The sequence below is a fragment of the Homalodisca vitripennis genome, chromosome 6, assembly GCF_021130785.1.
Source record: "Homalodisca vitripennis isolate AUS2020 chromosome 6, UT_GWSS_2.1, whole genome shotgun sequence".
NCBI lineage: Eukaryota > Metazoa > Arthropoda > Insecta > Hemiptera > Cicadellidae > Homalodisca > Homalodisca vitripennis.
Genome location: NC_060212.1, coordinates 133,690,252 through 133,705,310, shown reverse-complemented (window position 1 = coordinate 133,705,310; position 15,059 = coordinate 133,690,252). Strand labels below are relative to the sequence as shown.

General features: G+C 31.7%; 1 protein-coding gene across 2 annotated transcripts in view; it reads left to right on the top strand.

The window, feature by feature from the left end:
* Nucleotides 1-15,059, top strand: part of LOC124364933 (putative ATP-dependent RNA helicase TDRD12) — a 90,525-nt gene that overhangs the window by 63,144 nt on the left and 12,322 nt on the right. The window contains exons 20-26 of one of the 2 annotated variants that reach the window (XM_046820763.1): nt 769-958; nt 2,929-3,082; nt 6,335-6,451; nt 6,641-6,782; nt 7,371-7,502; nt 8,030-8,419; nt 10,737-11,223. In XM_046820763.1, the coding sequence (XP_046676719.1) occupies nt 769-958; nt 2,929-3,082; nt 6,335-6,451; nt 6,641-6,782; nt 7,371-7,502; nt 8,030-8,419; nt 10,737-10,745 (1,134 nt within the window). In that variant the 3' untranslated portion in view covers nt 10,746-11,223. Of the gene's footprint in view, nt 1-768; nt 959-2,928; nt 3,083-6,334; nt 6,452-6,640; nt 6,783-7,370; nt 7,503-8,029; nt 8,420-10,736; nt 11,224-15,059 lie in introns of those variants that run through there. The other variant, XM_046820762.1, reaches the window with a different exon arrangement.

Sequence of the window (15,059 nt, the reverse complement as noted above, 5' to 3'; positions counted from 1 at the left end):
CGAAAAAGTATAACACAACGGTTTGAGTATTGAAATTTAACCTCTCCTTCAAGTGAGAAAAGTAATTGGCATTGGACTGTCACTCCAAATTAAACTAATTAAGTAATACTTGACTAACTGCGTGAAGTCCGGACTGGAGAGAGAAAAACGAGTAGATTTCAATCCTCAAAAGTGTAGTGTTACAATTTTTTGTAACATACGATGATGGCAAATGTCCAAAACCTTCCATCATCAGTAACAAACTTTAAACAAAGAATAGTCTTTGGAGATTAAAATACATTTTGTGAAGTAATTAAGTCAATAGTGGATAAGTCTGTTTAGATAATTTGATCTTACATATTGCACAGGCAGTATGAGGATACAAAACATGTACACATTCAACTTATTAGTGCTTTATTAATGTACTTCACTTTGTATCTTTACGTAAATATTAGAAATATCAGGGGTTTTGGATTCAGTGTTACTCATGTGTATATGATCTAAGTTATAATTGCACTGTTGCACATAATAAAATCAATTTTAACTATTTGATTTCATATGAGAATTAAAGTGAAATAGTGTTTTGAAGCTAAAAAGGATATGTAAGAGTTACATCGTATTAGTAGATGTAAGAATTAGTAATTTATTATACCATATTTGCTGTCCCTAAATTTATAATACCAAACCTGAATTATTTCTTACTTAAATATTTTTATTACCAGTTTTTTTGCAATTAGTAGCATTTATTTTACTTGTTTGTTGGTCTTTAATTTTTACTTATTGGCTCAGATTGTGCTGAGCCTGGGCAAAAATGTTTGGCTTGAGCCCATGAGTTTCATGGAGCACTTGCCACAGCTGAACACGACCGTATTCAAGTTTTCATTGCGTCGGGATCTATTGAATACCAACAATGCTCTCGAGAACCCAGATCATCTGCCTAACCTGTATAAACTGTGCGAGAAGGCAGGAATCGAGATACGTAAGTACTATTCATTTTTGTCATATTTACAACAGACCAAACATCATATATTTAGGTTTATTCAGTTTTGCTAAAGTCTGATGCAGTTTAAAAGGAGTACTGTATATTTGATAACATTTCTTAAGCTTAAAATTTAAATGTAATGATGAATGTGGATTTTGACTGTTCAATGCTGTTTCTGCCAGTTTAATTTTTAATCAGAAAAGTATTTGTGGTAGTGTTAAAGTAAGGAAAGTTTTAGACAGTTTACAACTTTAAAAATTCATTACATTAACTATCAACAGTTCCCTATTTTTACTAATAACAAACTAAATATAAAATTTTCAGATGGTAAATTGTTCCCGTTTATCGGTTGGCAGTGGTTGTGTTGACATATCAATATCAGTTTTACTTTGACATAACTTGTGTACAAATGTGTGACTATCTAATTTTAGTAACAGACATTATTTATTTCACTAGGAAGAGTCAGAGCTAGTAGACCATCACCAGGGATGCTACAGGTCAGAGAAATCAGGGAAGTCAGGGAAAAATTAAGGGAAAAAAAACCAGGACTGGAAATCAGGGAAAAGTCAGGGAATCCGGTCTCAAGTCAGGGAAAAGTCAGGGAATTTCGACGTTGGTCAGGGAAAAATATAAAATCCCTTTACACAAATAAACTTACTGCCGCCGCGCCGAGTCCAAGCCTGCAGACGACACACTTTATTTTTTTGCTTTTTTATATTTGCCACCCTGTTAGCCTCCTCAACACCGCTTTTTTCCACCCATTAATTGCCAAAAACCCTGGGGATTGCGTCAAAAAAAGTCAGGGAAAAATGAAAAATTTGGTCTGGAAATCAGGGAAAAGTCAGGGAATTTCATTATTGGATTCCTGTAGCAACCCTGATCATGCCTCACTGTTCCTCTAGAACTACTGGTAAAACTTTTGTTAAACACAATTAAAGAAGTGTTGTTATAATAATACATTAAATATAAATTGTTAGACTATAAATAAAGTAATATAAAAAAATTAAATACTACAGACATTTCAATAAAATCTAATACGATGTCTTTTAACCCTTTTCTGGTGAAGTGCTTTGTATCGCCTCAACAATGTGCTTGACGCTAAAGTTTCACTCCCAAAAAGTGCCTCAGTTTACTTTATCCATGTTATCTGCTTTGTGGCAACAACTTTGTGTTATCTGATCTGTTATTACAAATGTTTTCTTTATTTTCTATAGTAGAAGTGATAAGATGTTTTGTATCTAGTTTCAATAACAGTAAATGTATTTCTTTTATTCTACAAATCATAGAGATTTCACAATAACTGGTAAAGTCATTACCTAATATACTTAACTTTTATACAAAAATATTGAAATGCATTATACTTTTAGTATATAAACACTGTTTCCCCCCAAAAAAATCAAATATAAATCACATATTTGTAAGCTTGCAATTTGTTTAATAATATAACAAAGTTGTAAAGGATGTAATAGGCTTTACAACAATATATAAAATGTACAGTTTATGTTAAAATGGATTCAGTTAAAGAAAGTGCTTTTTGTATTCTCCCGCAGAAGATTAGTTATATTAATTGTACAGAAAGAGTTCAAACATAAGATGTAACTAACTAGTTGAAGTGTAACGCAAAAAGTTCCTTACTACTTGCGATAAATCTCGGATGAGTTCTTCAAGGATTGAAATACGCATTGATATGGTATTATATTTTGTACTAAGCACATGGTAGAGACTTATATCACGATTGTTACATTTGAAAAGTTAGCTTTTGTTTTAAAAATTAAGTATAGCATTCTTTTACAGATGATTTGTACATGGAAATTTCAAGCTCTCTACTGAGACAAGCTCTCCCTAAAGACTTGATCTTTGAAATTTCCTTGTGCTCTCTTCAACTTTATCCTCTCTATTGCTTTGTTATCTCCATGTTAAATTTGTAAGCCATAATTGATATTTGTACCATCTTTTCCAATTTGCAGCCAAAGAAGAGCCAGAACAGACGAAGCCGCAGAACCTAGTCCAGGCTAAGCCGAGGTGGGCCTGGCTGCCCATGGACAACAGTGAGGCTGTGCATGTGGTCACTGTGCAGGAACCCAATGTCATCTTTGTGAGGTTGAGCTACAACAGTGACTGGTAAATGACATCATATCACACTTGAAACTTTTGCTTATAAAGATGTGTTTTAAAACTGTCACAATTAGTGCACATCTTTAATTGGTATGCTGAAAAAAGCATAATTTTTCTACACATGTATTGACATTGTAAATAATTAATGAGTTCTTATTGCACATCCTATGCTGCTTTAAACAATATCAAACATGTATTATATCTACAAACATTTTTCAAAAACAGATGTGGTTGATTGTGAATGGAATAGTTTTGCTATCAGCAAGTTAAAATTGATTGAAGTTGGATGCTTTCTAAGAGGATTGCTCATTGTGTTATTAATGGACCGACAGAACGTAATGAACGAGTTGCACAGACAGACTGACTGCCCTTTGGCCTTATGACCCTAAAATAATAATGTTCTTCTTTAAACTAAGAAGAACCTGTGGACTGTGCCAAGTTTCAAGTCTCTAAAATCTGTTTTCCAACAATTATCACTCAAATGAACAAACAGGCAGAAAAACAATAGTTCAATTTTAAGGAGAACTTAATGTTGCATAGATTCTTGGTTGATTATTAAATTTGAAATAAAAGATTGAGCTTTCCTGGTGCCAAATAAACATTACGTTATATATTATTGTTTCATTTAAAAACGGTGTCACGTTGTCTCTTAAGAGCTATTATCCTTCTACTATGGTTACACTTTTTTCCATTGGTAAGATTGAACAGGAAACCCTTTGGTTATCAATTTGACTAATGCTTCTTAGCAATGTAATTGCTTATTTAAAAGTGGCATTAGTGCATTTAGCAGAGTATAATATTGTAATGCTCCAGAATACTACATATATTGTTATTTGAGACTGTTCTCTATGAGTCTATTTCTAATTTAACAACTTCACTGTAAGTCTGTACTGAGTGATCTTGATTAGTGTAACTTTGAATTTTTGCTCTTTCAACAAAGCTTTGCACTTCTACAAACGGTATTGTTATAGTTGCCTGCATCATTTTCCATACCGCACAATTTTAACAATTTTTAAGATGCATTGCCTATGTCTTTGAATATGAATGATTGGTGCTATATAACATTAATTATTATTGTTACCTTGACGGTGATTTCCCTTGCAGAATACTATATCTATTTTATTTTTGTATGTTGACTGTACCAACCAGGTTAATGAGAGCCAATAGCTAATTTGACTATAAGGACACAACTTGGATTTTCGTCAGATAAATAGAGGAATATGTGCTAAAAAAGCAATTATTGATTATCAGCCACATCAATATTGTTGGGGTTTGAAATTGGAGAGTAGAGAAAGGTTAATGATAAGATTTGTTATCCCAGTCCTGGTGGATGCTTTATTTTGTCTTTGAAAACATAGTCACGATTTTCAGCATTTTTATCTCATTGGCTGCTTCCAATATAATAATTATTTATTTGATGTGTTGAGCTAAAAATAATAATCTTTGAATAAATTTGTTATTTGGTATTTTAAAATCTGTTGTTACCCTTCCATTTTCACTTCTATTACAATTAAAACAGCTAACAGTCAATTCTTTCTCATAAAGAGAAATTTATCTATTGCCTTCAAGATAAACTAGGTTGCGTTCTTTCTTGTCTTAGTAACCTCATCCTACCTCATTTATCCCATCACACAAGTACTTTACAAAATATGTCCTATAAACTAGGAATGATCATTTTCTAACGGTGAGTAAATGAGAAACTACGAAGATGATTTTTTCTGGGGTAGTTAGACGGCTTTATTTTGTAAACATAATTTTTAACCCTTTGAATGCCGGAGCATCGCTGTCAGCGATCCCGCATTATATGCAAGAAATGCCAGAATCGCTGTTAGCGACTTCTGCAGTAACGCTTATATTTTACATAGTATTTATCTAAATTGGCTCAATGACTATACATACGCATTCCAAAGGCTTCAACGTAACTTTTGATGTAGGTTTTGTTGCATTTTGGTTAGATTTTGATTTTTACGGCGGTTTGTTTGTCAGTCGCGTTTAGAATCCGCCGCTATGCGGACGAGCCGTCACGTGTTTTGTTTGCGCTGCTGTTTATTTCACAAATGATATTGAAAGTTTTTAAGTGTAAATGGGTGTGTAGTGTTAGTATCTTCAATTTATTTCGTTTGTGTATGTTGTTCTAGTCTGTGTGTAAGTAGAACAATGACAGCTGCGAGTTACGGCGATCGTAAGCATCTATACTTTACTAAATACGTTTGTATAGTTTTTATGTTTTTGTTTGTTCAGTGATATTTATAAACAATGAGTCGTACAAACATTGTATACAAACAATGAAGACCTAGTATTGCAGGCATTAGATTTAAGCATTATCAGTGTAGACAATAAACAGAGTGTTAGGTTAGGTTAGAAAAATTCTAGTTTTGTAGTGGTTCATATTTTCATATTTATTTTCCAAACTTTATTTATAAGTATTAAAAAATGTTTATATGTCTTTTTGTAAGGAATTAAATGGAGTATAAGATAGAATAACTAAAAGTGAGAAAATAAAATATTTCAATAACACTAAGTTGTGTCAAATTAAAAAACTAAATGTTTTTGCTCATAAAGTTTTTGTTAATGATTTTTTTTATTTGTATAAAAACGTTAAATAAGTGATCAATGTATTATAATATGTATAAAGAAAATATATGTATCTAAAGAAAAACAAAAACCCAAGACATTATACCAATAAATAAAGTTGTTATGAATTTTTAACCAGACCCTTGCAGAACCAGGCATTTTCGCTCGGCATTTTATGCATACCATATAGCAAAATGCTGCGGCACTCAAAGGGTTAATGAGAAGATGTATAGGATAAGAATATATTTAGAAAGATGAGTACAACAAAAACAAGGTATATGTCACTACCTCTTCCTTTGCCCCAGCCATCCTGATCTTTCACACTTCCTACTGTCATACACCTCATAATCAGCATGTAGACTATCTCCAACTTCACTATAAGTAATAATCCCTGTACATCTTACACTTTGTTATCTCTCATAATCTTCATACTTCTTCCACTTTGACTATGAGGATTTTAAAGATTTTTAAACAGGATTTTATGATGACAAATCATTTCATATTTTCTCAATATATTTTGTTTGGTTTAAATTTTTTAACCAATCGGATGATTTATATCACCTGATTGTTTAGACATCTTGTAATCTCCATACGTTTGCCACTTAATTATCTAATACATTTAATACTTATATACTACCACCCTTTTACTACTAGTGCAAAGTTAACGGCTACAACTTTTTACAGTTTGGAAAGACTGATGAAAGAGATCCAGGAGTTTGTGAAAGAGCAGAAGAAACTAAATGATGTTAAGCAACTTGACATTGGAGGTGTCTGTTTGGGGAAGGCTCCTGATGCAGATGAGTAAGTAATGGTTTGAAATAATGGTCTATTTAAAAATTCAATACTATACAATATTTGAAAGGATGATAGGGTTTCTGACATTTAACATTGTTATATGTTATATAAACACTCCTGGAATTTATTTTCTGAAATATTCCTGTTGAACCCTGAAGGTTGGTGTCAAAGTCAATGTAATAATTAATTGTACAGGTGGAACCGAGCTGTGATCCGTAGCAAGACATTGGACGATCAAGTGGAGTTGTTCTTTGTAGACTATGGAGACATTGCCACATTAACTTGGAATGATGTGGTACCAATATCTGATGATCTTATTAAAAAGCTTCCTTTCCAGGTAGGAATTCTTCATAAATAATATGCATTTAACAATTTGATGAAATCATAAGTTTAATGCTGCTTTTTTAATTGAGATCACAATATAACATTATCAAGCTTCTTGATGTACTTAAACTGCTTAGCCACATGGGAAGTTATTTGTAAGCATTGAATCTCAGTCCAAAAGCAAGAATCTAAGGAATCCAAAGAGCAAATATGTCTATTGTAGCTTGATTTCAATTACCTATCAAACCAGGCGACTACAGTAGAAACATAATTACATATCATAATTTGGATTTTGCATCTTTTCTTCAAAAAGTGAAAATAAAATGCTCCCACAAACTGTATTCAAAAATATTATTACTTTCTTAATATTTTGTTAATTAACCCTCTGAACAACCTCAGATAAAAATTTAAGTAAACATTCAATATTGTACTTTATCTCATCGAGATCGTTGGTAGAGGCTTAGAGGATTAAGATGGATTTAAACAGTTGGGTGATTGATTTGTTTGTTTTATTTTTGACCAAGGAGTGCCAAAAGTCATATATAATCATGTAAAAATCATTAGTAAAATTAATTGATTGGATTTCTTTTCTTACCTACAGGTAATAGAATGTTACCTAGCTGATGTTCACTTCGGAGAATCTGATGACAACAGTTGGGAAGATGATGTAATTGACCAGATCTACAATTTAACTAGGAATGAAAATGAAGAAGCCATCAATTTGCATGTTCAGGTGAGTATATTTTACATTAGTCAAATAGAATTAGAATGAATTATATCAGAGGTTTGTAAGTTTTTTAATAGAAATGTCTTGTAAAGTCACTACAGAAAATTAATTAAATCTGGATGGTGGATTAATAGTGAACCTCAATAGTGAAAATGAGCTACTGTCATTGCCCTTCCCATTCCTGGTTTGATGAATTGTTTACTGTTCTTTGTAGTGGTCCTATCTTGATGTAGATGTGAATTAACAGATTAATACTGATTAACCTCATTTTCAACTCCAGTTTTCCTTAAATTTGGGCAAAAGTGTGTGATTGGCAAAGTTATATTTCATTCTAACTACAAAGAGCTTAGTAAATGTTTGGAGATTCACTCTAATAGCAATGTTTCTTATCTGTGAATGGAATAATTGTAGATTACAACATGCCAATAAAACTGTCAGTGGTTGTCCTTAACAATCAACAACTGTGTATGACAATGCTAATATTATTGACAGTGGTAATATTTAATAGTCTTAATCATGTGGTGGTTTTGCAGGTGTGTGGTGTTGAAACAGTGGGAACTCTGTCAAATGGAAAAAGATACAAAGTAATCCTAACTGACACGAACAAAGAAGATGCCGTTGTGATAAATAAGAAACTCCACTCCCCAAATATCATCAACTGTACAGGAGAAGATGAAAAAAATGTTAAAACAGCGACTGAAAATGAATCGGGCTCAAAATCATCAAGCACTGAGCAACAAAAAAGCGAAACACCATGTTTAGAGATCACAACAATGATTCATAATGAAAGTGGAAGTCATGTGTTACTTCCTGACCAGTTCAATATTGATGAAAACGTTGCTGTTGATGAAAAGGAAAGGAGGGTTTTGGAGTTTTTAAATTATTTTGATAACAGTCAAGATTTTGAATATGTAAAATATGAGGTGAGTTTTGTTTAATTTCGACATGTGTCAATTTGTATTATTAGTTATTGTAGTTACAGTGTTAAAAAAATATAATTTGCGACCTTAGAAGCAAATAATGATAATTTCCCTATGATTTATATTTTGTTGTTATAATATAAATGATATTTTTTAAATAAAAATATTAACGATTTCAGTCTCTCCCATTACGAAATATAGAATTCACGTAGAAAATCATTGAGAACTTGTAGGTTTATTCTTAATTATTCAGTAATCCAAATTCAAATTTGGTGTTTAACTAGAAGTCTTGATCAATGAGTGGGAATATATCTACCATCCATTCATACTGTATTTCTTCCTGGTTTTGTGATTAGATTGTTCTTAGAAAATGTAATTTAAAAAAAATGATATTTGGAAACCAGATTCCTTTCTGATAATTATTTAGAAACAATTTTAAAATGTTTGTCTCAGAATTGTAAAGAAATAAAAACAATAGAAACTGAAATATATACTTTCGAAGATTTAAATTTAACTTTTTAAACTACATTGGAATATGGATAATTCAGACATATTTAATTCAATATCTTGAATAATTAAAATTTGTTTAGGATCTCTTGATATTTGTTTACACAGTCTTCATAAAACAGTTTAATTGTCCATCTGTGCAATATAACTCTTGATAGAAATCTTCAACTTTGTGTAAAGGTTACTCTTGGTCCTAGGAAAAGCACTTTTATCAAAAGCTCAAAGAGCAGCCTGTCTATCTGTCTGCTTGTCTTTGCAATAACTTTTGATGAAAGTCATAGAGACTTGATGCTTGGTATACAGGTTTTTCTTTTTATAAGGAAGAATTGTATTGGTTTTGGGGTTTTATGTCAAATGGCAGTCTGTTTATCTGTTCCATAACTCTTTCCTTATGTTCTTCAGGTCCTTCGATACTTCGTTATATCGGTTTATTAATGTTAAAAGTAGGATGATTAAATAGAATTTTGTCTTGAATAATTTAAAATCTTTGTCAGTCATACATTTCTGAAGTAGAAATCCTAAAAGTAAACAAGGCAATATCACAATACATTGTCCAATAACTGAATTGAATATGGTTGTATTTTAGCTTCATATGTCATTGCCACAGTAACTCAGAAAGCTGAGTCAGATGATGCTTATAAATAAGAGCTCCCCTTCACGTTACAGCACTTGCTGCTCCTATTTGATTTCCATGAATTTAGCTATGTGAGCGATCTGAATGTCTCCATGCCTTGCTTCGTAGCTCCAGTGTCCCACCCTCTACCACCCCTCCTTGCAATATCACACATCAAGTCTGTCAGAGTGAAAGTTTATTTTGAGGGTCATTCGGAAAGTAATTTTTTGAGGTGTCTGATCGCCGAATGAGTGGTCATAAGTCATAAACCTTTATTGTCTGTAAGCAAAACACATAAAGTACATGCAATAGACAACGTCAATGGCCATCAACATATAGATTGATGAGATACAAAACAGTACAGTATTTTTATTAAAATTTAAAGCATTTACAAAAAGTTATAAAGATTTAAAAATTCACAAAGTTAACAAGGATAAAATTTACAAATTTACAGATCTAAGGCTAAAAAATTCATTTAAATCATAAAAAGGATTTAAGCTTAACCAATTGTAACATTTGAACTTAAATAGTTTAAAATCTAAGAGTTTACTTTCATTGTGCAACTTGTTAAATATTTTCAGACTTACAATATAAAAGCTATTTTTACATTTACTTAACCTACTGTATGGCACATCTAACTGGAGTTGATTTCTGGTATTGTGATTATGTACATCAGATCTATGTACAAACTAAACCTAAATTAAAATTCTTCTTCATATACAATTAACATACATAAATATACAAGTTTATCACAGTCAAAATCTTACATTTAATAAATAATGGTTTACAATGTTCTTTGAAAGTTGCCCTATTCATTATTCTTAAAGCTTTTTTCTGTAACACTAATATCCTATTAACATGACAGCTATTTCCCCATAGAATTAGGCCATAGTTTATCACAGACTGAAAGAATCCAAAGTAAGCTGTTCTTACATAATTCTCTGGAACAATGCTCATAAGGGATCTTAACAAAAATATAACTCTGGAGTAGTTGTGCGATCTGAGTGGTACTATTTAGCACATTAGTTCGTGTAATGTACAAACTATTTTCATTTAACTGTATGAGAAGAGATGTGTGTTAAATTAGATCGAATTCTAATTTAATTAGGTGTCTTTATATGCAAATTACAAAAAAGTATTTATTCTGACTGCCACAGTAGCTCTACTTGTAGTGATTTTTGATTCAAGACTTGTTTTCAGGTGAAGTGAAATGTGAAGTGTCAAGTGTTGAGTGTCAAGGAGTGTGAGGTATTTGTAAGGTTCTTGTGAATGCGGGGGTGACGGTTTAATACACAGTTGTGTTGCTGTATTGAAACTTGGAACTAAACTTTAGAAAACTGTATTTGGTTCTTTCTTTATAATCTGTTCTTTGTGTTGCTTGTATGAAGTAGAAATATTATATTCAATTTTGTTTTCGTAGATGATGTTAATAATTATTTTAGGTTATTTTATATTGTTTTTAGTTGTACGAATTAACAATATTTTACTTTTTTTCTATCAAATTGCAGTGTATAACCTGTTTTAGTTTACTTTTCTTGTTATTTTATGGGATAGAAGATTTTTTATTTTGTATTATAACAGAAAATGGTTTAGTTACATTCTTTTTATATATTTCCAATTTTATTTTCTCTGAGCACTGAAAAATCATTGTCTTCTTACAATAAAATATGTTACCTTACAACGTGTTGTCTCTGTGTTTTCTGTGAGTGCCATCTTGTTGTGTAGAACTGTATTCCTCTACAATCTACCAGTGGCAGTTGGAACAATAAAAAAAAAAAACAGATGTAGGACAGTAGGCAGTCTATCATTTTGTCATTACTACATTATGGTCTGTTTGTTTTATTTAGTTGGTTTTATTATGAAATAAATTATTTATATCAGCTGATCGTATCAACAGTACACAATTTGATGTTCACTGCTGTTTAGAATATCTTATGTTGAGATTGTATTCATTGTACAGCATTAACCCTCCAACTGTCTATCATATTTTCCACAGTGTCGCCTATATTTGGTGGTTTTGCAGGGGCATTTATAAAAATTAATAAAAAGTTCAATAATTATGGTAAATATGTTGTTAAATATATCATTTTGTTTGGAAAGATCTGTAGAACAATTTTAAATACATTTTAAAATAAAAACATGTTTTTTATTTTAAAAAAGGTCAAAACTTTCTTTGTTTTTTTTTTCATTTAATTTTTTTTACTTTCAGTCTATATAACATAATTTAATTGATATCTTTCTAAAAAAATGAGATTGCTATAAAATCTGTAATTTCATGGTGAATACAAAAATATATAACTTTATAATGATATACTAAAAAAAGGAATTACTATGCTCTTATTATGCAAGCAACGACAAAATAAGAATTTGCATGCTCACACAATTATTTATTTTACTTATTTTTTATTTTTTTTTAAATTTTATTTTATTTTTTTAAAGGAGAAGCCGATCCCCTTATAATCCTTACTCTGCCCGTCCTCATGGGCCACTGGCATGTGCGAGGATCTTATCAAGCAGAATAAGAGGGAGAGTCGATACAAGTTCGATGGTACTGATAAAAAGTGCAAGGTCACAGACAGGATTCGAACCTGCGCTATCTCTAACTCAGACTCGAAGTCCAACGTCTTAGACCGCTCGCTTATATTTTGTTAGTACATAGTAGCCTGTGTTGGTTGAAATTACACCTTTTACTGTCCAAAAACTTGATGAAATTTAACCAAATTTAAATCAATGTCATCATTATTTAAAGTCAAAGAACCATGAAAAGTCTCACGAAGTAATCCAGCGTCGTTATCTTCGTTTTCCGTTTCGGTCAATTTACTAAGATTTTGGTCCGCAAGAATTTCCCTAATGTCACTTGACCGACAAGGCTCACCCATTGTTACTCTAACACAGTAAAACAACAATACTAGCGCAATAAAACGTACCAAATATCGCCATGAGAAACAACACCGCTCGTTCACAATCTCGCGAACACTCGATGTATTTCAACTGCGAGAAATCATCACGTCAATTGGTTGTATCGATACTGTCTGGAAACAGACAATAAGGAATTCAAAGGTATACAAAACGATTGCCTATTTCGTTAGCTTTGCAATGATATATCATTTATGTGTCTTTGAACGGCATTTGGATTTATAAAACCTATAAAGCCAGTACATGTCGGTCGGCGAAAATATCACCGGTGAGACTACAGAAACGACCGAGTCGGCGCAAAAAATCGCTGACCGACAGTTGGAGGGTTAAAAAATAACTGTTTTTTGTACTATAATGTACTATAAGTGCAAAATAGTATGCCAGAATTCTCATAGTGTTTAGTGGGCTTTTTACGACTAGCCTAATTATGAGGAGTGGGTGGAAAATCTGTAATGTAACCATAGGTTAAACTGAACAAGTTTAAATGTCTAGACAAGGCAAAACAATGCTATGACCAATGCATTTAGATGACTCAGAACAACAGGTGGCCATCTAAATGTTTTGAATACAATTTTATACAAAAGATGTACCAAAAAGCAAACTTACCTATTGAGGATAAACAGGGAAAAACAGTCATGTGGCACAGATGAAGTTTCACAAAAAAAAACTTTTACTTCAGGCCTCCCCTTCAATAAGTATGTAAACATTATATTTTTGAGAGGACTTAACCCTTAGCACGCCGTAGACGGAATAATCCGCGATGTTTTTTGGTCTTATAGCGCCAAAGACGAAATAATCCGCCGATCGATAAAAATATATTTTATTACTGTTTTTGAAGTTTATAAGTTCAATACATAAGCCACAATACAAAGTAATGTACTGGCTTGACCAAAAAAATCCAGTTGCAGCTGTCAGCTGGCCGCAGTAGGTAAACAGTAAATTTTTTTGTTGCTGGCAGCTGTTCTCCCACTCCCGTCTGTACGCCGATGACGATACTATCCGCCATTACCGACTGTCAGTGGAGCACGCATTGCGCCTTTGGGAAGTGATCTTGCGTTGTTATTCCTTATACAAAAAGTTGTAAAAATTTATTGTTACCATGTTTTAGGTGTTATAATAAAGTTTTTATTGTTTCTTTTCTGTTGTGTAATTATGGCTGCAAGTCATGTCCCAAGACCCCATGGCTTCCTCCCGATTTTGCTTTGAAGTTTACCGTACAACTGCCTAAATCTATTATTATCAGAACTTATCAAATTAATCAAGATCAGCATATTACACTTTATTTGTTTTCTTATCCTTGTACATAGTTTTCATATTTTTCATCACATGCATTTGATTACTCTGTAAACTAAATTTGATTTTGATTGAAATATTACATTATTATGAAAAAATGTGATTATTTTAATGCAAGTATTACAATATTTTAAAATTTATTTTTTTGTGTGACTATTAGTCATTAGGAATGAATAAAAAAATTAGCTTTAAGGAATTTTCATTTGTATTTTTTCACCTTAAATGAGCGTAATCTAAAAACATTACTAAATTTATATCGGCGTTCAAAGGGTTAAATTTATATCAAACAACTCTTTATAGGTCTCAAACTAAACCCAAATTCAGATTTACATGTCGTAGCTAGAACTCACCACTTGAATAAAAATTGGTATGGATGTATTGCACTTTTTGTAAACAAGCACAAAACTGGTCTTGTCTCCTAGACTATTATGTTAAAGTATGTAATTTGTCTTGGTTCCTAGACAATCTAACAGCGGAAATTCGAGAAAAATGAATTGCAACAGCGTAATATGTTGAAGAGTAATTTATCTATATGAAGTTCTTTTGTTGGATTATAATTTCAAAACTATTTATTTCAAAAACGTATGATCTAAAGATAATTATGTACATATATATCACAAACTTCTATACTTTGCATTTAATATTTAACAGAGATTGCATAGTTGAATTGTTGTGTGGTTTATCACAGATTTTTGTATTTATATATACAAAACTTTTAAAAGCATTTCCAAGCAAGAAACTAAGGTTCATTACAACCTAAATGCTAAATTTAAACTCCTTAGCTCTCGATATGATAAAATTTTTATTATAATAATGCAGTTCAGTTGAAACAACAAAATTGTAAATCATATATCAGTTCAATATTATTTAAATTAGGTCTTGTATATACAGAGAGCAACAGGTACAATTTTTTTTAGTGGAGTACATGCAGTATAGTGCAGATTTTCACACCAGATCAACTTTGCGATTACAACAGAACAATCAAGTCGCTTCTTGGTGACAAAAAGGCTTCAGCCACCTGTTTATTTCAGTCGTGATTGCTTTCATTGTGACAATAAGTGATTTTGAAGGAGCAACCAAACAGTATTGGATTTTGCACACTTTATTAAAAACAACCTGTGTTCGTCTAGTTGCACAGAACCTGTAGTAATAGGAGCGTTATCAATAAAATTTGAATAGATGTGTGATAGTAATTCGGACAAAAGTTTAGTAGCTAAGTTACTTTGAAAATTTGGTAGGATTAATGAATAGGAAAAGATATAACTCCAATCTTTTAGGGAGCACTTATACTTAGCATCAATAGCATACGTGTTT